The 21628-nt window shown below is 55.5% G+C and overlaps 1 protein-coding gene across 1 annotated transcript in view; it reads right to left on the reverse strand.

Moving 5' to 3' along the window:
* The window catches only part of CFAP46 (cilia and flagella associated protein 46), a gene marked incomplete at both ends in the record, with an annotated part of 92703 nt that overhangs the window by 17368 nt on the left and 53707 nt on the right, over positions 1-21628 (reverse strand). Inside the window, 13 exons of the mRNA XM_082673264.1 lie at positions 1546-1716; positions 2148-2327; positions 2409-2543; positions 4208-4396; positions 5128-5316; positions 8909-9044; positions 9914-10090; positions 13448-13554; positions 13655-13855; positions 15495-15641; positions 16345-16477; positions 17114-17212; positions 18188-18336. Of these exons, the coding sequence (XP_082529390.1) occupies positions 1546-1716; positions 2148-2327; positions 2409-2543; positions 4208-4396; positions 5128-5316; positions 8909-9044; positions 9914-10090; positions 13448-13554; positions 13655-13855; positions 15495-15641; positions 16345-16477; positions 17114-17212; positions 18188-18336 (2013 nt within the window). The remainder of the gene's footprint in view (positions 1-1545; positions 1717-2147; positions 2328-2408; positions 2544-4207; positions 4397-5127; positions 5317-8908; positions 9045-9913; positions 10091-13447; positions 13555-13654; positions 13856-15494; positions 15642-16344; positions 16478-17113; positions 17213-18187; positions 18337-21628) is intronic.

Genomic DNA, 21628 nt, shown 5'->3' on the forward strand with positions numbered 1-21628 from the left:
TGGAACCAACACTTGCCATGATGATTTCCTCTGCCGTAAGTGTGTTTTAATTTCATGGCTTCTGCTGTTCTCGTTCTTATTTGTTTTCTATTTTTCTTAGGTGTTTTTACTCTAGCTTCTTGAAATCACAGCTTAAATCACTGTAAGACTCTCTTTTGTATTCAAGGCTGTATTTTTCCTCCACGCCCTGTTCTGGACAAGTCTCCTAGGTTTTGATATACAGTATTTTTATTCTCTAAGTCAATTTAAAATATTTTCTAAATTCCATCGTGACTTCCTCTTTGACAAACTGATGATGATAGACATACTGGTTAATTTCAAGGCAGTTGTGTGTTTTACAGGTATCTCTTAGTTACTGATTTCCGTTTTAATTTCCTTGTGGTTAGAAAACAAACTGAATGACTTCAGTGCTTTGGAACTTGTTGAGGCTCTCGTGGCCCAGGGCTGGTCACACCGGCGCCGCATTCCAGGCCGGGTCTGTCCAGACCTCCTGCACTCACAGATGCCGCACACGCTTCTGCAGGCCACTGCCTCTTCATCTGCTCATCGTGCCAGCAGCCAAGAGGGCGGCTGCAGCCTCCCCGCAGAGCCGGGGGTCTGTCTGCGGCTGCTCTGTCTCTGGCAGTTCTCTTCTGCGCCTTTGAAGCTGCATCACTGGTGCTCACGGATTCAGGACGGTGGTCCGCGCTGCCCGGCTCCTGGGCCGTTTCCCTCCAGTAAGGCATCTTAGCAGAACGCTCACTGCTTCTCACCTGGTAGTGTTTTCACGGTTCATGTACTGCTTCTCACCTCCTCCAGGCTGGCCTGGCCCAGAGCAGCCTGCACCCCGTCTTGCCTCCGCCCCATAGGAGGGAGGATTCCCATCCCTGGGTCACGGCACTGGCTCTCGGCCTGGTGACTTTTTTGGTTGTCACACCTGGGGAGGTGCTGGAGGCCAGGCTGCCGCTGAACACCCACGGCGCACAGGACGGCCCCACCACAGAGGGTCATCCTGTCCTCAGAGGTCAAAAGGAGGAAAGCAGCCGGGTCAAGGGATATGAGGTCGGCCCATGCAAGTAACCGTGGAAGCCCCATGAAGGAGGAGGGTGGGCTTGACCAGAGCATCCGGGCCTGTTTTCTCTGTTGAGTTGCATCAAGTTTAATTTCTTTAAATCTCCAATTCATATTTGCTAGTCCAAATAAAAGCAGAGGTGCTATTAGCTACCATGCTCTGCAAATTTCTTTCAAAATTAAACTCTAAGACTTGACTGAGTATAAAACTTTTCTTCAAACACAGTGAGGGCTGAAAGCAGAGCCCCGGGGTACTGTCCCCCTCACGGCCTGCTGCAGCCCCTGGGCATTTGTACTTGCGAGCTCGCTGACTCTCGCTGTCACCGAGGAGGTGGGCTGCTATCCCCCCACCGGGCCCATGAGGAAGCTGCAGCTCAGAGAGGTTGAGTGACCCTCCCAGAGCCACACAGCAAGCCAGGATTTGGACTCGGTCCGAGTATGTCTGCAGAGCCGCGGGGCCAGGGGCAGGGTCAAGGGCATCCCTAGCTTGGTCACCTTGGATATGGCGGCCAGTCTCTGCTCCACGCTGGCAAACAGGTTGGTGGACGTCCTCTCCTGGCACCTCAGCCTGTGCTGCAGCTGCAGCAGCGCGGCCAGCTGTGAGCTGCTGGTGTTGGCCGTGGCCGTGAGCAGGACGTCTCGCATGCCCTCTGAGGCTGAGCAGCTCTGAAACAGACCACGGAGGCTGCCGAGGGGCCTGGGCGCCGTCCAGCGCAGGTGGGCGCCCAGGTGCTCCTCCTGGCAGCCGGCACAGCCGCGGGGCGAGGCCAGGCCGGACCTTCACCGCTGTGCCCGCAGGCCTGCAGCTCAGGACGCAGGGAGGAGGGCTCGACACTCTTGCCCTACGTCGCAGGAACACGAGCTTGGAGGGCTTCTGCTGCTCGTGCACCCGTGAGCCTCCGGGCAACCTCGGGGGGCCGGCCCCCTTCTCTTGGTGCCCACGGTGCTTCCTCCAATGAGCGCCACCCTTGAGGCAGAGCCCAATTGCAGCCTGGCTGGCAGGGCCACCAACGGAGGGAGCACCGGGGTCTCGGGGACCCTCCTTCTCCCCAGTGGCTAAGAGGGACCTTGTGGAAGGCGCCCAGAGCAGAGCGCACCTGAGACAGCGCCAGGAACTGGCAGGTGGCCGCAGGGTCCAGGGTGCCGACACACTCCACCATCTCCAGGCTGGCGGCTGCGGCGATGTCCAGGAGGTTGCTGCCCAGGGCTACCTGCAGGCACTGCAGCAGCACCTCGGACGCCTGGGCCAGGTACCGCTGGGCCAGCGCCATCCTCCTCTGCGGGGAGAGGCTCAGGCTCAGGCCGGCTCCGCAGGCAGGGCGCGCCCGGGGCGGGGCTGGGGGCTGGGGCAGGGGTACCTTCAGATCCCAGCCTTTCCTGCTGTGCCCCTCGGCGGTGGCCCTGAGGGCCAGCAGGCCGCCGTAGGGCCCCTTGCGGTCCTCGTCCTCCTGGATGATCTCCAGACACTCGCGGCTGTTCAGCTCAGCGCCCCCCTACGGAACACGCACCTCCAGTCGGCCCGCACGTCAGCACGGACGGCAGTGCCCGCCGTGGCCAGGCGTCTCTGTAGGACCCCTGGGTGAGGGCGCTGTGGGCGCTGGGCCGGCATCTCGCTGATTTGGGTGACCGGCAGGACCCTGGCCCAAGAGCCTGGCGTTCGGCAGGTACAGCCAGGGTGGGGCCTCGGCGCGCTCAGGTCAAGGGCCTTCTGTGCTCACTGCCCTTCAGTCCTTCAGAATCACCTCCCCCGGCATCAGGCCGGCCAGGACCCGGGGAGCCAGCTGCCAGTCTGCCCCAGGGGCCCGGGGGGCGAAGGCACAAACAAGGCCCTCCTGTCTGCAAGACAAGCCCCCTGACGGGGTCCTCAGGGTGCCAAGGGAAACTGCCTAGGGGGCAGCAGGCCCAGGAGGACTCGGGTTGAAGGGGAGCCCTGGGTGTGAGGGGACATGACACGAAGCGAGGCCTGGGGGGCACGTTTCCCCAGCAGCCCCTGCGAGTTGGGGTGTGGTGAGGGCCGCTTCATAGATGGGACGCCCGCTCAGAAAGGAGCTGTGTATCTGGTCCACGTCTGCCTGACTCAGAGCCACCTGCTCTGGTGCTCAGTAAATACAGGTTGAACAAGGGGCCAAACGCCATCAATTCACTCAAATGTGAGTCACGTCCTGCGGCCTGGAGACCCAGGACAGACAGTCACGGGCTGACCCCGGGGCCTGCACACCCAGCTGGGTCAGGGAAGTGGAGGCACCAGCCCCAAATCACACAGGGGTGCGGCGCCTGGCTGCTCGGGGCTGGGGGTCTCCTGAAAGAGCAGGGTCTACAGGGATAAGCCTGGCTGCACCGCCAAGCAGGTGCCTTCCAGTTGGAGGAGGTGGCATCTGCAGAGGTGGTTAGGACGGTGACCTGGAGCTTCCACGGCCAGCGGTGGCAGTGGCTGTCACCAGAGCTCCTTCCGAGGGGCACCAGGCCTGCTGGGCAGCCTTGTGGGGGGTGAGGAGTGCTGGAGAGAAGGGTGTGGGCTTCTGTGCACTGATGCAGCTGCTGGGGTCAGGGCTTCACCTGACCGTATGGGTGGGGAAGGGGAGTGAGGGGGCGGGGCAGGGGAGTGAGGGGGTGGGGGAGGGGAGTGGGGGGAGGGGAGTGAGGGGCGGGAGAGTGAGGGGCGGGGCAGGGGAGTGAGGGGGCGGGGGAGGGAGCGAGGTGGGCGGGGCCCCCCACTGTGCTATAGGATGCAGGTCCAGTGCTCAGGTGCAGGCCAGACGCCCAGGTGCAGAGTTGCCAGGGTGAGGGAGACACCAGGGACACCCACATTTGGGGTGGGGTGGGATGCCCCACTTAGGATGGGTCCGTCCTGCCCTCAGACCAGGACCAGCCGTGTGCCTGCCCTTCCTCTCCCACCCGTTCTTTGCAAAGGGCGGCCGCCCCTCCTCGGGCCTGTCCCCAAAGTCCCTGTCTCCGTCCTTCCCTGCAGGCCCCGGGCAGGGCTGCTGCCGCCCTTTCCTTCCTTCCATGGCCCACATCGCCCTTCTTGACGGGGATGATCAGAGACCTGTTTGCTACCTCAGTTCTTACTGAGGTCAGGTGAGCTCTAAATATCTTGTTTCTGTTTTTTAAGCGCAGGTGGTAGGTTTGTGAACCAGCCAGAAGCAGAAGCACATACCAAGAGGCTCTCCTCCCAGTAGAAGGCGGGGTGCAGGGGGTCTGCGTGCACGGCCAACAGGTGCAGGGCCTTCCCGGCCAGGCTCAGGAGCTGGGCACGGAGCTCCACGCAGCCGGTGCACAGTGGCTGCAGGCTCCCCAGCTGGGCCAGCACGGTGTGCGCCAGGGTCCGCTTCAGGGTGAACCACTTCTTCAGGGACACAGACCGCCTCAGTTACTCCACCCCCGCCCCAGAAACGCAATAGGCCCACCACTGCTGCCCCTCCCCAGTGGGACCCACCCTCTAACACCCCATGCATTGTGGCGAGGGTCTCCAAGGGTCAGGTGTTGGGAGGGTCTGAAGTCTGCTGATGGAACCTTAATTTGGGGCTGACTGACAAGGACATGAGTTTGTATGCAGCTCCATTTCAGGACTAATTTGATCCATTTAGAGTTACATCAAATTATTTGATTCATACTTCATGAAATCTAAGACAACGTCTAAAATGCCAGGACATGTTTCCCTAAAACAAATATTTTGCAAATGTAACTTATTTTCTCAACAGACTGCAGCTGACCTTTATGGACTCCTTACTGTGACGACATGACCGTCAGAGCAAACTCGCGCCTTGGGAAGGGAAGCCGTCTGTGCACAGGGGGTCTCCCCCTAAGTACGACCCCGCTTTCATTAGCCAGTTAGACGGGGCCTTTCTGAGGCCCACCGAGCTGCTGGGGGCTGCTGGGACCTGCCGGGAGCTGCGGGGGCAGGGAACCCACTCTGAGGGTTCAGAGACCTCAGGGGGAGGCCTGTGAAACCTGGCCTCCTGGACTCCCACTGGCTGGTCTGCACTTCAGGCACACGGAGGTGGAGGCCCCACCGCAGCATGACAGCCCCCGTTGGTGGGGGCCCCGGGGGACTGGTGAGTGTCCGTGGACGGTTACCAGGCCGACAGAAGTGTAGTCACTGGGGCTCTGCAGGTAGTCGGCCAGCAGCTTGTCCATCGAGCCCTGCTCCAGCTGCCGCTCCAGGGTCTCCTCCCACGTGCGCTGGAGAGTGTCCAGACACACCTCCACGAGGCTGAGCTTGAGGTGCGCCAGCCTCCTCCCCAGAGGGGTGCTGACGTGCTGCAACTGAGACGCGTGCGCGCGCAGTCACGGCACGGGCGCTCCCGCCAAGGCTCCGCCTCCACCCAGGCAGCCCCGACGGGCGCGCGCGTGCCGACGTACGGATACGCACGAAGATGACGGCTGCACCCTCGCCCCCAAACCCCCTGCCCCCTCCGACTCAACCTCCTCCTTCTTAGGCAAACATGTGGCTACTTTCTGGGTCTACAAGGTAGCTTGCACTTTCTCGGATTTCACACGAATGGAATCGTGTAGCACGTACGCTCTGCCTGGCGAGCTTCACTCGGCGTGTTTACGTTAGGGTCCATCCACGTTGCTGCCTGTATGTTAACCCCGTCGTACAGCTGAGCAGTGTTCTGTCGTGTCGATGTGCCAGTGTGTTTACCCACTCACAGTCTGGGGCTGTTACAAATGCCACTGCTGTGAGCATTCATGCACACGTGTGTGTGTGAACACGTGCTTTCACGTCTCTTGCGTAAACAGCTAGGAGCGGGACGGCTGGGGCATACGGCGGGCCTGTGCTTAACTCTTCAGGAAGCTGCCAAACCACCTCCCAAGGTGGCTGCACACGTTGTGTCCCCACGGGCAGCGTAGGAGAGTCCCAGTTCCTCAGGTTGTTCTAATATTCAGTGTGGTCGGTCCTTCAAGTTGTAACCATGTTAACAGGTGTGCGGCGGTTTTTCACTGTGGTTATAATCGGCGTTCTCCTGACTCACTAATAACGTTGGCCATCTTTTCACCTGATTATCTACCATCCACATATTTTCTTTGGAGAAATGTCTGTTCAAATGTTTGGTCTGTTTTTATTGGGTTGTTTATGTCTTACTAAGTTTTGAAAGTCCTTTGTATACTCTGGAGACAAGACATTTGTCAGATAAATGATTTGCAAACATTTTCTCCCAGTCATCAACGTGTCTATTCGTTCTCTTACTAGTGTCTTTTGAAGAGCAGCGTCCAATTTATACATTTATTGTTTGATGGATCACACTTTTGGTGTCACACGTAAGAAAGCTTTGCTAAACCTAAGGCCGCAAAGGTATTTTCCTGTTTTCTTCTAGAAGTTTGATAGTTTTAGCTCTTACATTTAGGCCTATGATCCATTTTTGAGTTAATTTTTACATATGGTGTGAGGTAAGAATTGAAGTTTATTTTTTGGATGCGGACGTCCAGTTGCTCCAGCACCACTGTTCTAAAGATGGGACTTTGTTCACTGAACTCTCTGCACCTTTGCTGAAAGTCAGTTTTCTGTCTCTGTGCGTGTATCTATTTCTGGATTCTCTATTACGTTCCACTGATGTCTGTGTATTTTTAACCCTAAAACCACACTGTCTCAGTTCCTGTAGCTTTTATAGTGAGTCAAAATCAGGTGGTGTCAGTCCTCCGACTTTGTTCTTCTTTTTCAAAGTTGTGTTGGCTATGTTAGGTCTTTTGAAATTCCATATAAATTTAAAAATCACTTTGTCAATTTCTAAAAAACAAACAAACCCTGCAGTATCTTGATCAGGATTGCAGATAATTTAGGGGGGAACTGACATCTTAATAACGTCAAGTTTTCTGAGCCATGCACTTGATATATCTTTCCATTTATCTAGGTATTGTTTAATTTTTCTCAGCAATGTTTTGTAGTTCTCGGGGTACGAGTTTTCACTTTTTTGTCAAAGTTCATATTTATGCTGTCATAAATGGTGTTGTTTTAAAATTTTTAATATCCAATTGATCATTCCTAGTATATGGAAATACACAATAATATTTGTATATTGTTCTTGTATCCTGCAACCTTACTAAGCTCATTCCTTAGTACTAGCAGCTTTATTATTTTGTAGATTACAGAGGATTCTCTATACAGATGGCCATGTTAGCTGTGAACAAAGACAGTTTTACTTCTTCCTTTCCAGTCTGGACGCCTTTAATTTCTTTTTCTTGCTTTGTTGAATTGGCTAGAACTCTAATAAAATTCTGCATCACAGTGGTGCAGGACGCACTGCTGTCTTTTTCCTCACCCAAGGGGAAAGCATGCAGTCCTTCAACGTGTGAGCTCTAGTTCTTTTCATAGATGCCCTGTATCAGATTGAGGAAGATCACTTCTATTAATAGTTTGCTAAGAGTTTTTTTTTTTTTAATCAGAAATGGATGTTGGATCTTGCCAAATGCTTTTCCTGCATCTATTAAGATGATCATTTATTTTTAATTTTTAAAAATATATGGTGAGGGCTTCCCTGGTGGCGCAGTGGTTGACAGTCTGCCTGCCAATGCAGGGGACATGGGTTCGGGCCCTGGTCTGGGAAGATCCCACATGCCGCAGAGCAACTAGGCCCGTGCACCACAACTACTGAGCCCGTGAGCCACAACTACTGAGCTTGCACGTCTGGAGCTTGTGCTCTGCAACAAGAGAGGCCGCGACGGTGAGAGGCCCACGCACCGTGATGCAGAGTGGCCCCCACTCGCCGCAACTAGAGAAAGCCCTCGCACAGAAACAAAGACCCAACACAGCAAAAATAAATAAATAAATTTAAAAAAAAAAGAAAATTCTAAAAAAATATACGGTGAACAAAATTGATTGATTTTTGAATGTTAAACAAGTCCTGGGATAACCTCAACTTGGTATATAATCCTTTTTATACATTGTTGGACTTAATTTTCTAAATTCTGTTTAAAATTTTTCCATCTATATTCATGAAGAATAATGGCCTGTAGGTTGGTTTTTTTTTTTTTTTAATATCTTTACCTTGTTTTGGTGTCAGCCTCATAGAAGAGTTGGGATGTATTCCCTCCTTTTCAATTTTCTCAAAGAGTTTGTGCAGAACTGGTATTAATTTTCCTTAAATGTTTGGTGGGATTCACCAGTAAAGCCATATGAGTCTGACATTTTCTTTGTGGAAAATCTTTGAACTACAAATTCGATTTATTTAGTAGACAGAGGGCTATTCAGTTTCTGTTTCTTTTTGAGTGAGCTTTGGTAGTTTGTGTCTTCCAAGCCATTTTCCATCCATTTCATCTAATTGTCAAATATATTTTGGCATAGAGTTGCTCATGATACTCCCTTATTATCTTTTTAATGTGTGTAGAGTCTGTGGTGATGTCACAGCTCTTATTTCTGATATTGCTTATTTATGTCCTCTCTCTCTCTCTTTTTTTTTTTTTTTTTTGATCAGTCTGGCTACAAGTTTATCACTTTACAGATCTTCTTAAAGAGACAGCTTTTGGCTTTATTGATTTTCTTTTTAATTTTTGTGTTTTCTATTTCATTGATTTGTACTGTGATCTTCAATTTCCTTTCTTCTACTTATTTTGAGTTTGATTTGCTTTTTCTCCTTTCACATTGCAGAGGGTGGTGAGATCATTGATTTGGGATCTTTTTCTCTTCTCATACAGGTGTTTAGTGCCACAAAGTTTCCCCTAAGTATTGCATTAGAGATATCTTAAACATCTGGATATGCGCCCCCTGCAGCACTGCAGTTCAAAATAATTTCCCTTTTGATTTCTTCTCTGGCCCATGGTTATTTTGATGTACGCTACTTACTTTCCAAACATTTGGGCGTTTCCTCCATAGCTTTCTAGGTTTTTTAAAATTGAGGTAAAAATCACATAACACACTTACACCCTGAAGGGACAGTAAGCCCTGAATACGCTGAAATAGCTCTTCCTCTTCGGCAGCAGCTCTCTGGACCAGGTCGTATGCCTCCAAGTAACACGCAGTCTTCTGTTCCGCGTCTTTCTCGTTTTGGGCAGATAACCTTTATTGGACGGAAGAGTGGAACTTAGAACAAAAACGGCAAAGCATTACGCCGTCAGTACTAACAAAGTGTGTAGCGTGTGGTTTTCTTGTAACTATGACGCATATTTTATTAGTCCTTTAAATTTCATAATTAGATGTTCTACCTGGAAATATATTCTCAATATATCTCAGAAAAAAATAAAAAAACAGGAGCGATCTGGAGGAATGCAGTAAGCACAGCATGACACTATGCTCATAACTAAACTGGTGCTGATACATCAGGGGAAGCAATGCCACAATATTAGCTGTGCTGGTTTAAACCCCTAATTTTCCTGTCTGTGTTTTTTTGCATTTTTTAAAGTTCTACATATACTGCTTCTATGATAATATTGTGTTAGGTTGGGTTTCACAGGCGTCAGGTTGCTTTTCCCGCATAAAGGCTGTTTGTAATACCCTGCCCTTGGTTTGCTTGTTGTGTCTTGGACGCTTGCGTGGCCCCGACCGCGGGGGGGCCCTGGGCGGGGTGCGGGGACAGGGGAGCGTCACGTGGGAGGGTTGTCGGCCCGCTGGAGCGGGGGCAGCGCCCGGGCCTCCCGAGGTGACGTGCGTGTGGCCGCGTGTGCACACGCGTGTCCGCGCCCGTATGGTCGTGGGAAGACGCGCGCGCCTGGGGCCAGGGCTGGGCCGGGACGATGTGGGCGGACGCCCCCCAGAGGCTGCGGACCCCAGTACGTGTCTCTGGGGGAGGGTCGCAGAACCCCGCGGCCAAGCCCAGCCGTAGGGAGGCCCTGCTGGCGGCCGGCGGGGGTGGCCCGGGAGGAAAGCTGGGCGCGTGGGGGAAGCAGGGAAGCGCTGCGGAGGGCCGGGAGGGGGCGTGGGCCCACCCACCTCTTCATCTTGGCGCGCTCCAGCTTGATGTCCACACACTTCTCCTTGTGGCCAATGCTGGTAAACTTCTCCTCCATTTCCAGCAAGCGATTATCCATTTCCATCAGCAGAGCTGAGTTCTGGAAGGGCTCAGAGTCCCCCAGCTCCTGGGCGGCTTTGAGCTGGAGGCTCACACACCTGAGGGGGGGCGGGGCAGGGAGGCGCTTCCCTGAGACTCGTGGTCAAGGCCACCACCCACCTCTAGCTTCCCTCTGGGCGCAGGGAGAAACACGTTCCCCAGCGTTTCTTGACACCAGAAATCCTACAAGACACGCACGTTCTTTGGTCACAATGCCATAAAATTAGAAAGTAACAACTCCCCACCCCACCCCTCTCTTAAAACACTCAGGGGCAGAAAAGAAAACCCACTGGAAATGGAATCCGTTCACAGGTCACACCTGCAGGCTGCTGCAGGGGGCGTCAGAGGTGCCTCTGCTAGGGGCAGAGACAGAGCACAGGGGCCACGGAACCCATCCCAGAGGGAGAGACAGAACAGCCATGACAGAACAAGCCCTCTCCCAGCACAGGAAGAACTCAGCAAAGACCAAGAGAGAAGACAGAAAACCAAAATCGGGCAAAATCCACAATTCCTTGGTCAGTGAAGCAGAAGTTGCTCTGAGAAGGCTGATTCAGCTGGAATCTGCAAACCCAACTCAGGAGACAGACCTCGCGGCTTCGCGCAGCTACGAGAAAGGCACCCACGCACGTCCGTGCTGAAACCGCGAGGAAACCGCTCTCTGGGAGAAGACAAACGACCAGGAGGATGGCTCGAAGATAAGCTGCTGATCTGAAAGCTGACGGTCCTACTTGGGGTCTCTCCTGCAGCCTCCCGCCTCCCAGGCAGCTGCAGAGACCCTGGCGCTGTCTCTGTGGACCCGACACGCGGCCCGGAAAACTGGCGAGCAGAGGAGCAGACAGACCAACAGACCCCAGGAGGACGTCTGACCGCCTGGCAACGTGGGGAGAGGAGAGGCCGGGCCTGCCCCAGCCTTAGAGGCTTCCCGGAGACGGAGCCACTTCCGGGGGAGCTGAGAATCCACGGGACACACAAGGCCACCCGCCCCCTCCTGAGAGAAATGCCTGCTGCCAGGAAGGGGTGCGGACGGCGCTGTGGGCACAGGGCCCTGCTGCCAGGAAGGGGTGCGGACGGATGCTGTGGGCACAGGGCCCTGCTGCCAGGAAGGGGTGCGGACGGCGCTGTGGGCACAGGGCCCTGCTGCCAGGAAGGGGTGCGGACGGCGCTGTGGGCACAGGGCCCTGCTGCCAGGAAGGGGTGCGGACGGCGCTGTGGGCACAGGGCCCTGCTGCCAGGAAGGGGTGCGGACGGCGCTGTGGGCACAGGGCCCTGCTGCCAGGAAGGGGTGCGGACGGCGCTGTGGGCACAGGGCCCTGCTGCCAGGAAGGGGTGCGGACGGCACTGTGGGCACAGGGCCCTGCTGCCAGGAAGGGGTGCGGACGGCGCTGTGGGCACAGGGCCCTGCTGCCAGGAAGGGGTGCGGACGGCGCTGTGGGCACAGGGCCCTGCTGCCAGGAAGGGGTGCGGACGGCGCTGTGGGCACAGGGCCCTGCTGCCAGGAAGGGGTGCGGACGGCGCTGTGGGCACAGGGCCCTGCTGCCAGGAAGGGGTGCGGACGGCGCTGTGGGCACAGGGCCCTGCTGCCAGGAAGGGGTGCGGACGGACGCTGTGGGCACAGGGCCCTGCTGCCAGGAAGGGGTGCGGACGGACGCTGTGGGCACAGGGCCCTGCTGCCAGGAAGGGGTGCGGACGGCGCTGTGGGCACAGGGCCCTGCTGCCAGGAAGGGGTGCGGACGGCGCTGTGGGCACAGGGCCCTGCTGCCAGGAAGGGGTGCGGACGGCGCTGTGGGCACAGGGCCCTGCTGCCAGGAAGGGGTGCGGACGGCGCTGTGGGCACAGGGCCCTGCTGCCAGGAAGGGGTGCGGACGGCGCTGTGGGCACAGGGCCCTGCTGCCAGGAAGGGGTGCGGACGGCGCTGTGGGCACAGGGCCCTGCTGCCAGGAAGGGGTGCGGACGGCGCTGTGGGCACAGGGCCCTGCTGCCAGGAAGGGGTGCGGACGGCGCTGTGGGCACAGGGCCCTGCTGCCAGGAAGGGGTGCGGACGGCGCTGTGGGCACAGGGCCCTGCTGCCAGGAAGGGGTGCGGACGGCGCTGTGGGCACAGGGCCCTGCTGCCAGGAAGGGGTGCGGACGGCGCTGTGGGCACAGGGCCCTGCTGCCAGGAAGGGGTGCGGACGGCGCTGTGGGCACAGGGCCCTGCTGCCAGGAAGGGGTGCGGACGGCGCTGTGGGCACAGGGCCCTGCTGCCAGGAAGGGGTGCGGACGGCGCTGTGGGCACAGGGCCCTGCTGCCAGGAAGGGGTGCGGACGGCACTGTGGGCACAGGGCCCTGCTGCCAGGAAGGGGTGCGGACGGACGCTGTGGGCACAGGGCCCTGCTGCCAGGAAGGGGTGCGGACGGACGCTGTGGGCACAGGGCCCTGCTGCCAGGAAGGGGTGCGGACGGCGCTGTGGGCACAGGGCCCTGCTGCCAGGAAGGGGTGCGGACGGCGCTGTGGGCACAGGGCCCTGCTGCCAGGAAGGGGTGCGGACGGCGCTGTGGGCACAGGGCCCTGCTGCCAGGAAGGGGTGCGGACGGCGCTGTGGGCACAGGGCCCTGCTGCCAGGAAGGGGTGCGGACGGACGCTGTGGGCACAGGGCCCTGCTGCCAGGAAGGGGTGCGGACGGCGCTGTGGGCACAGGGCCCTGCTGCCAGGAAGGGGTGCGGACGGCGCTGTGGGCACAGGGCCCTGCTGCCAGGAAGGGGTGCGGACGGCGCTGTGGGCACAGGGCCCTGCTGCCAGGAAGGGGTGCGGACGGCGCTGTGGGCACAGGGCCCTGCTGCCAGGAAGGGGTGCGGACGGCGCTGTGGGCACAGGGCCCTGCTGCCAGGAAGGGGTGTGGACGGCGCTGTGGGCACAGGGCCCTGCTGCCAGGAAGGGGTGCGGACGGACGCTGTGGGCACAGGGCCCTGCTGCCAGGAAGGGGTGCGGACGGACGCTGTGGGCACAGGGCCCTGCTGCCAGGAAGGGGTGCGGACGGCGCTGTGGGCACAGGGCCCTGCTGCCAGGAAGGGGTGCGGACGGCGCTGTGGGCACAGGGCCCTGTCCTGGGAGTCTCTGAACTTCGTAGGCTTGAAATTTGGCTTAAAGATTAATAGATGGAAAAAAGTAAACCACTATTTTCACGTTGATTAACACTTTTTTTTTTTTTTTTTTTTTTGCGGTACGCGGGCCTCTCATTGCTGTGGCCTCTCCCGTTGCGGAGCACAGGCTACGGACGCGCAGGCCCAGCGGCCATGGCTCATGGGCCCAGCCGCTCTGTGGCACGTGGGATCCTCCCGGACCGGGGCACGAACCCGTGTCCCCTGCATCAGCAGGTGGACTCTCAACCACTGTGCCACCAGGGAAGCCCGATTAACATTTTTTCTTACAAAAATTTACCTGGCTTCTAGGTCTGTGGTCATGAATTCCAATATGGGCATTCGGTTCGGTCTCTCCTTCTTAAGAACGTTGAAGGTATCTATGAGCTTCTGGAACAGCTGGCAGACCTGAGGCAGGCCCAGCAGGGTCACGGCGGCCCCCGCTGTTCCGCCCCCTCCCCCCCGCCGCAGGCTGCACCGCCGGGCGGGCACGTGGCCGGCCCCTCACCACTGCCTCTCTCCTCTCGTTCTCGGTGGACAGGAGTGTGTCCGCCAGGGTCAGGGTGGACTCGTACCAGAACTGCTCATTGCCCCCCAGGTGCTGGGCCCTCTCGGCCATCTTCCTAGCTTGGCCGTACTTCTTTTCCTTGTTTGCCAACCGTGCCAACAGGTGCAGGCATTTTGATTCTGCACAAGGATCGTCGAGCTCCTAAAAAAGAGGTGCGTGTTGAGACAGGACGGGGAGGGGCGGGGGGAGAGTGAGCGAGAGAGAGACAGAGACAAAGAGATAGAGAGACAGAGAGACAGAGAAACTGAGACAGAGAGAGAGAGACGGCAGCCGTGGCACCAGGCCTCTGCACACACTGTCTGAGCTCTTGTCTGGAGACATGCCTGCAGTGTGAGGGCGCAGGGCCTGGGCTTGATGCCTGTGTGTGTGTTAAAACCTACTCCCCTGACTCTGGAAAGCACTGACAGCCCTGGAAAGCCCGCTCCTGGCAGCAGGAGGGTCGGGTGGCGGCCAGGTGGAGGTGAGGGCAGCGCGTGGATGACTCTTTCGTGAGTCTGGGGGAGGCTGACAGGGAGGGTCACGGATGCACGGCCACAGGCCAGGAGACGGGACTGCGGCGCCTGTGGCATGTGGGTGTCGGCTCACAGCCCCCCACCTCCTTAGGCCACCTGTCCGCCCTCTGGTCCCCACTCCTGGCCCCCGGGAGCCCCTCCGTGCCTGTGCTCCTCTGCACCCCCCAGGGCCCACCCTGGCCGCTTCCCTTCAGCAGCCGCACGGCCTTCTCGGTCCCTTCCCAGGCCACGCTCCCTCTTGAGTCTGGTCTGCACACACCTGTCCCCCTGCCTAAGACAGAGAGCTGAACCTCCCAAGGCTGCGAAGTTTTTGTACCTTTATTAGGGATGCTTCTCTCTCTGGAGTTCCTCTACGAAGAAAGTGTCAGCCTGTGTGGCTCTGTAGCTTTGCCCCACCCTCCCAGGGAACAATTCTGAACCCGCCCGGAGACAGAAGCATCCGTCTGAGGCCCTGGGAGCCGCTGACACTGCAGCTGAGCTACCACCTCTGGGGAGGGAGCGACGCACACACGGGTGGCTCCGCTCTGTCCTGGGTTTTTCCCGAGGGCGTCTGTCCTCACGGGGGACAGAGCCCAGGAAGAAAGCCACATCTGAGCTGGGGGAGGAGGCAGGAGCCTGGGGCTTCCAGAAGTTGGCACTGGAGGGGGCGGGGCCGGGGGAGGGTCCAAAGACCTGTTCTCAGGGGCAGAGCAGGCTCAAGAAACCCAGCAGACAGTAGTGGGGGCCTGAGGGGCTGAGCTGAGATCTGAGCGTCCAGGCTGGAGTCAAGCCTTTCTGAGGAGGCCGGGTGAACCCCAGGCTTCCAGTGAGACCCCGGAGATGCCACAGACACCTGCAGGGCCCACACCGAGGAGCGGCAACAAAACAGCCAAGCGGGTCGGGGCCCCGGGGCCCCATCTATTTATCTGCCTCTCGGAACAAAACCGAAGCCCTCGGCCTCGCCAGGGGCGCCCATCCACACGCACATCGGGAGGCCGGCTCACAAACAGAAGGGGCCCCCCAGCACAGGAGGAGAAAGAGGCTCTAACACACTTGATGAAGGAGCTCGAGAAACCAGAGGAGCCGACAGACAAAGGACGTGAAGGACGGACCTCCGGCAGAGCTGGATCTGCACATGGGAGTGGGACGGGTGCTCTAGAACAGGCTTCAGCACAGACAGGTCCCTGCCTCCCAGAGAGAAGGGTCTCAGCGGGGGCACGGAGCTGGGGGGCTGCCACTCGGGGGAAGAGGCCCCACAGGCGCAGTGGGCCGGGCAGGTGTGGCCTCACCTGGAAGGCCAGGTACGCCTCTGACAGGAGCAGCCGGGCAGGCTGGTACAGGTCCATCTCCAGCAGGACTTCAGCCTTGAGGGTCCACAGCTGCGGGAAGGACATTCCATCCAGGCCCCTGCCGGTCTCTCCGTCTATCTTCAAAGTCTGTAAGACATGCAGGCCCGCCGGTGCTGCGTGGGTGCAGGGCCCATGCTGTCAAGTGAGGTTCCCCACCGGCCCCACACCCGCCAAGCCCAGCCCCCACTCCAGTGCCCGTGGCCGGGCTGTCCCCCGGGAAGTCTGTCTCTCCTCACCCACCAGGCCCACCAAGCAGTCCCGGGTGCAGGTGGCTCGCCTGGCCTGTCCTGCAGGAGGGCTCTGTGCACTCCGGGTCCCAGCCATCCCCCACCACGAAGGGAGTCCCAGGTGTGGCACTCCCATGGTAACAAGTGCTCATGACCTCGGAGCATGGGGTGGGGATGGTTATTTCCTTTACGGGCGAGCCCATATGAGGCGAGCCCACCACCGGACGGGGTCGGGGGCAGGCCGGTGGGCGCTCAGGCCTGCGAGGGCCTCGGCCTTTCCCCCTTCTGGTTGGCGCGGTAGCTCTCCCGGGGGGGCACCCGCTACTCCCAGCCCGGCCTCTCTGAACTGCAGCTCAGGCCCTGCAGTCCCGTCTTCCCTGGGGACTTCCAGGGCCCGCAGGGAGGGGACACATCCCATCGGTCCCTGGATTTCCCAGGAAACCCCACACCAGGATTTGGAGGCAGCAGGCAGTTAAGACAAGTCCGAGCTTACTGGCTGGAGCGGGACCTGTCACTGCCCCCACTGGGCTAGGAACCGAGGTGCTTCTGCAGAGAGAGGCTACCTTATCCTTTGCTACGAGGGGCTTCATCTCTGCTTGCTGGGCTGGAGTGGGGGGCTCCCTCAGTGTTGGCAGACTTTCTTCTAATAGAGGTTCCTTATTTTTCTCCTTTTTCAAGGCAATTTCTTTTCTGCAGCTAATATAAGTAAAACAGGCATTATGCCAAGGAAGAAATACCATGGCCAGAGACACCTGAAAATGTTCAGTTTCACTAGGAATCAAAGAAATACAAATGAAAATAGCTACAAGAAGCCGCTATCCACTCACGTGTTTACAAAGATTTTTTTTAATTCCCATGGTTTAGCAGCATATATGACTCCCAAATCTGCACTCCTAGCCCATTCTCTCTTCCAGACTCCAGGCTCATGCACCCAGCTACTCGTCTGACATCCCGACCTGGATGTTTAACATGCATCTCAAACTTACATCCAGGCCAGAACTCCACCCCATCTGGAAAGGCAGCCCGCAGAGGCCCCTGCCCAGCCCCTGCTTCTTGTGGGACCCTCCTTCCCCGTGTGCCCTCAGGACGCCGCCTCCTTCACCCGTCCCGCTCCCCCTGGCCCCCTGCACACGCCTGGTGCTGTGTCCCTCCGCCACGCGGCCCCAGCCCGGGAGACGCCCACACACGGGAGGGCAAGTGAGGAATGAACTGCCCCTGCTGCCCAGCCGTGGTGGGAGACGGGGCCTGGGGCTCGAGGAGACGTGGCCGAGAGCAGGGCCGGTGCCTGAGCGGCACGGCAGCAGGCGGAGCTCCGCGGCTCGGCTGACTTACCTCACCTGCTCCACGTCGCAGATGTAGGCGTGCCCGACCACCTCCTCGTGGAAAGTGGCTGCTTCCCTCAACTTCAAATCAGAACAAACTAGGGCAAGTCTGGGGGGGCGAGAGGAGCGTCAGCCCTGAGTCGGGCTGCCCTGGGCTCAGCCAACTTGATACAAGTTGGTAAACGGGAAAAGGAATGGATAATCTGAGGCTATTTTCTATAATTTGTAAAGCTAAGCCAGATTACTAGGGAAACATAACAGACGGCTCCATCAAGTTCCAGCTGGAGCACGTTTCTACACTCATTCATGAACTTTACTCCATTCGTTCATGAACTTTTTTACTCCATTCATTCATGAACTTTACTCCACACGCATTTATAGCCTCAGGGTCATCTTTCGAGGTCAAGACAAGGTGCAGTGGGTGGGGCTCTGACCCGTTACAACTTTAAGCAAACAAGCTCTGCTTTGATTCTTGTGTAAAACAGTTGTATTGTGAAATGATTTCAAGTTTCCAGAAAAGTTACACAAACACTACAAAGAATTACTACATCCTTCACCACCCAGGTTCTCTCTCTCTCTCTCTCAATTTTATATATGTAAAGATCTATTAAAATTTTATATAAAACTTTATAAAAATATAAAAATTGTATATATAAAAATTATTTCCTGAACTATATATAAACTTTCATATATAGTTCAGGAAATAATTAAAACTTATTTACACATAAATTTTATATAAAATTTATATATATCAAATGTTTTCCTGAGCTCTCTGAGAGGAAGCTGGAGACACAAAAATGCTCCTTTTTTCTACTTATTCTACTTCAGTGTGTATTTCCTTGGAATAATCATATTCTCTTAAGAACCAGGCAGAAATTTTAAAACTAAAAATACTATTTTTATGTTTAAGTATTCTGATTTATTTGGCTTTACAAATCGTAGGGACTTTATTATTTATATAAATCGTCAACTACAGAATTAATATTTTAAAATCTTATTTGGTTTTATATTGCTTTGGGAAATATTCACTTTAGCCACTTGAATGTCTCCCAGCTCCCCCCAAAATAAAGCAGGTGGCACCAACCGGAGATGGTAGAGGTCCTCGAGGCTCTTGCTGTCGACCACGGAGGCTGCAATGAGCACCTCCAACTGCAGGACCGGGATGGCGAGCTCATGAAGGAACACCTTCTGCAGGGCCTCGACCAAGTGGTCCAGATAATATAAACTGTACGCCTACATCAATACACAGCAAACACGTAAGGTCAAAGACGGGGGAAGGGTGGGCCCCCAGCTCACAGGGTCTTCCCTCCAGAAACTCTGTCCACACAGTGCCACGTGCACAGGGGCTGAACTAGTGTCTGTTGAGGGAAGCAGTGATGTGCTCTCTGCCTCCTGTCCTTCAGTTAATGGCTTTCAGCTTGTCGTGTGCAATCTCCTGGAATCTTCAGCACCCAAGTATAAAGATGCTCACAAGAAAAATCTGTCTGCTTTCATTCAAATTAATGTCTTTGTTTCATTTCTTTATATACACATACAATTGCTTTCAAATTCAATATAGACAGAGACGAACTAATACTTCTTATAATGTCACACTAGGTTTGATATTCTCAGTAGAAAATTAGAGAAGTTGGATGAGCTATTTTAAAAATCTGCTTAAAAGCACTGAAGAGTGAACAATGCAGGCAAAAATGACTGGGCCGAGACATGGAAGAAGATGTGAATCGAGAGATGTGAACCTGGCACCTTGGGATACACGTGTCCTGGGATGTCTGTTGACAGAAGAGGCAGCTGAGAGCCTGAACAGCACCTGTGACTCTTCCTTTGCAGGTGGAGTTGAGGGCCCACTGAAGGCTAGTGCCCCGACTGGGTCCCCAAAGCCCGCACCTGAGGCTCAAGGGCAACGAAATAAAACAGCCCTGTCAGGGGTTACATCCCAGCCCAGTGGCATGTGGGTGGCCTGGAAAGCGTGTGTTTTTTTGAGAGACTAATAACTGATCATCCCTGGTGAGGCCGACACTAAAAGATGATAATAGGATTTAAGGGGCTTCCCTGGTGGCGCAGTGGTTGAGAGTCCGCCTGCCGATGCAGGGGACACAGGCTCGTGCCCCAGTCCGGGGGGATCCCACATGCCGCGGAGCGGCTGGGCCCGTGAGCCATGGCCGCTGAGCCTGCGCGTCCGGAGCCTGTGCTCCACAGCGGGAGAGGCCACAGCAGTGCGAGGCCCGCGTGCCGCAAAAAAAAAAAAAAACGATAGTAAGAACCACATTATGTCAATAAATTAAAAATTTTATATTAACTGGAAACATCCTAGAAGAACATAACCCACCAACATTACAAAAGAATTATAAAACCTGAAGCATTCTGTAACTATTGAGTAAACTGGACCCATGTTTGACAGTCTCCGCAAGTAGACCAGGCCCAGAAGTCCTCACCGGGGGTTCCTCCAAACGTTTAGGGAAGAAATAACAGCTAATCTCATACAGATTCTTCCCAAGAAGCGTTCAAAAAGGGAACACTCTCTAATTGACTAAAAGGTCAGTGTGATACTGTGATATAATAAGACACATACCTCTGGTCTTTGTTCTTGGTTCCTGGCACTGAGCTCCTACAACCCTTGGGATTTGGTGGTTCACAAGCCCCTTTCACCCACACCTGAGTTTTACTCGCAAGGTGACTCCTGGCCATCCCTACAGAGCTTCAGGATGGGGGCTGGCGGTCGGAGGAACCAACCACATGATGGGAGAGTGAAACCCTCAGCCCCGTCCCGACATCTGGGGCGGGGAGAGGGGCTGGAGGCTGAGTTAATTCCCAACAGCCCGCGAGCCGATCAGCCGTGCCCTGTCCCAGAACCTGCAGGGAAACCCTGCGGGAAGGGGTTTGGAGAGCTTCTGGGCTGGTGAACGTGTCCACCTGCCAGGAGGGTGGTGCCCGGCACACCCCAGCTCCACGGGGACAGACTCTCCCGTGCTCGGGACCCTTCCACACCTGCCCCATGGACCCCCTCATCGGGCTGCTCATCTGCATCCTTTACGACATCCTCTGTAACAGACCAGCGATCTAGTTAAGTCAAGCGTTTTCCTGAGTCTGGGAGCTGTCACGGCAAACATCGAACCTGAGGAGGGGGTGGTGGGAACCCGATTCATGGCCACACTGCATGGAGTGCAGTGGCCTGGGGACCCGACACTTGAGACCGGCGCCTGGTGGGGGCGGCCTCGAGGGACGGAGCCCTGACCCTGTGGGGCCTGCACTGACCATGGCACATAGTGCCAGAACTGAGTTAAATGGGGGGTCACCCAGCTGGTGTCCACGGGGAGCGGAGAACTGGCTGTTGTGCGGAAACCCGCACACCTGCGGTCAGAAGCGCTGGGAGCAGAAAACAGTTCAGAGTCAGTGCAGCCTCTTACCACTTCCTGACAAGCGTGTAGTATGAAAGGAAAATTAAACACCAATTTCCTCATGAACACAGAGGCAAACACCCCGAACAAAATACTAGCCAGTTGAATCTGATGATAAGTGAAACGAATAATATGTCTCAACCAAGTTGACATTATTCTGATAAGCATTAGGGAATAAAGTAAGGAAAGAGAAAAAAGCCATTATGTGATAGATGGAGAAAAATACTTGATAAACATCTGTAGCCATTTGTGATTAAAACTCTTAGCAAATAGAAACAAAGGAACTTCCTTAATCAATAAAGAATACCTATAAGCACCTACAGCAAACATCGATGACACTGAGTGAAATGCTAAAGCCCCCTTGCTAAGCCAGGGGGCAGGATAAGGAGGTGTCACCATCTCTGTTCAGCGCTGTGCTGGTGGCAGCCAGTGGAATAAGGAGATAAAAAGTGTAATGATCGGAAATGAGGAAAAACATTTGCGGACGAAATGCAGACTCTGTGTATACACATAAGATCCAAAGAATCTACAGATCGATTACCAAACTTATCTAGAAGTTAACTAAACTGATGGCTGCAAGGTCAAGATGAAAACAATTATATTTCTGGATTTCGTCTGGAGTTTAAAAAAATGAAACAAAAGAGGTATATTTATAACAGCAGCACAAACATCAAATACGTAGAAATAAATCTAATGTGTGTAACCTCCATGCATAAAACTCAAATCCATTATCAAGAGAAGTTACAGAAGACCTACGTCAATAGAGAACTAGAACATGCTCGTCGACTGGAATATTCAATGTGGCAAAGACGCCAGTTCTCCCCCAAACCAAAAACTGATCTCGAGATTCAGTGCAATCACAGCCAAAACTCCACCAGGGTTTCCAATGGAAGCCAACAAGCGGACTCTAAAAGACACATGGAAACACATGGACGATGGAAAGGACATCCAAGACCTTCCTGAATAACAAGGGCAGGCAATGTTCTCTCCCAAGCAGTCAAGGTGACGAACCTCAGGAGCTCAGACAGTGAGGTGTTGGTGCAGGTGTGGACGCCTGATTCATGACAAGCGTGGCAAAGAAGCCCGGCAAGCGATTTTTCAATGAGTGGTGTTAGAACATTCAGATTATC

This window comes from Grampus griseus (genome assembly GCF_964374135.1).
Source record: "Grampus griseus genome assembly, chromosome: 16".
NCBI lineage: Eukaryota > Metazoa > Chordata > Mammalia > Artiodactyla > Delphinidae > Grampus > Grampus griseus.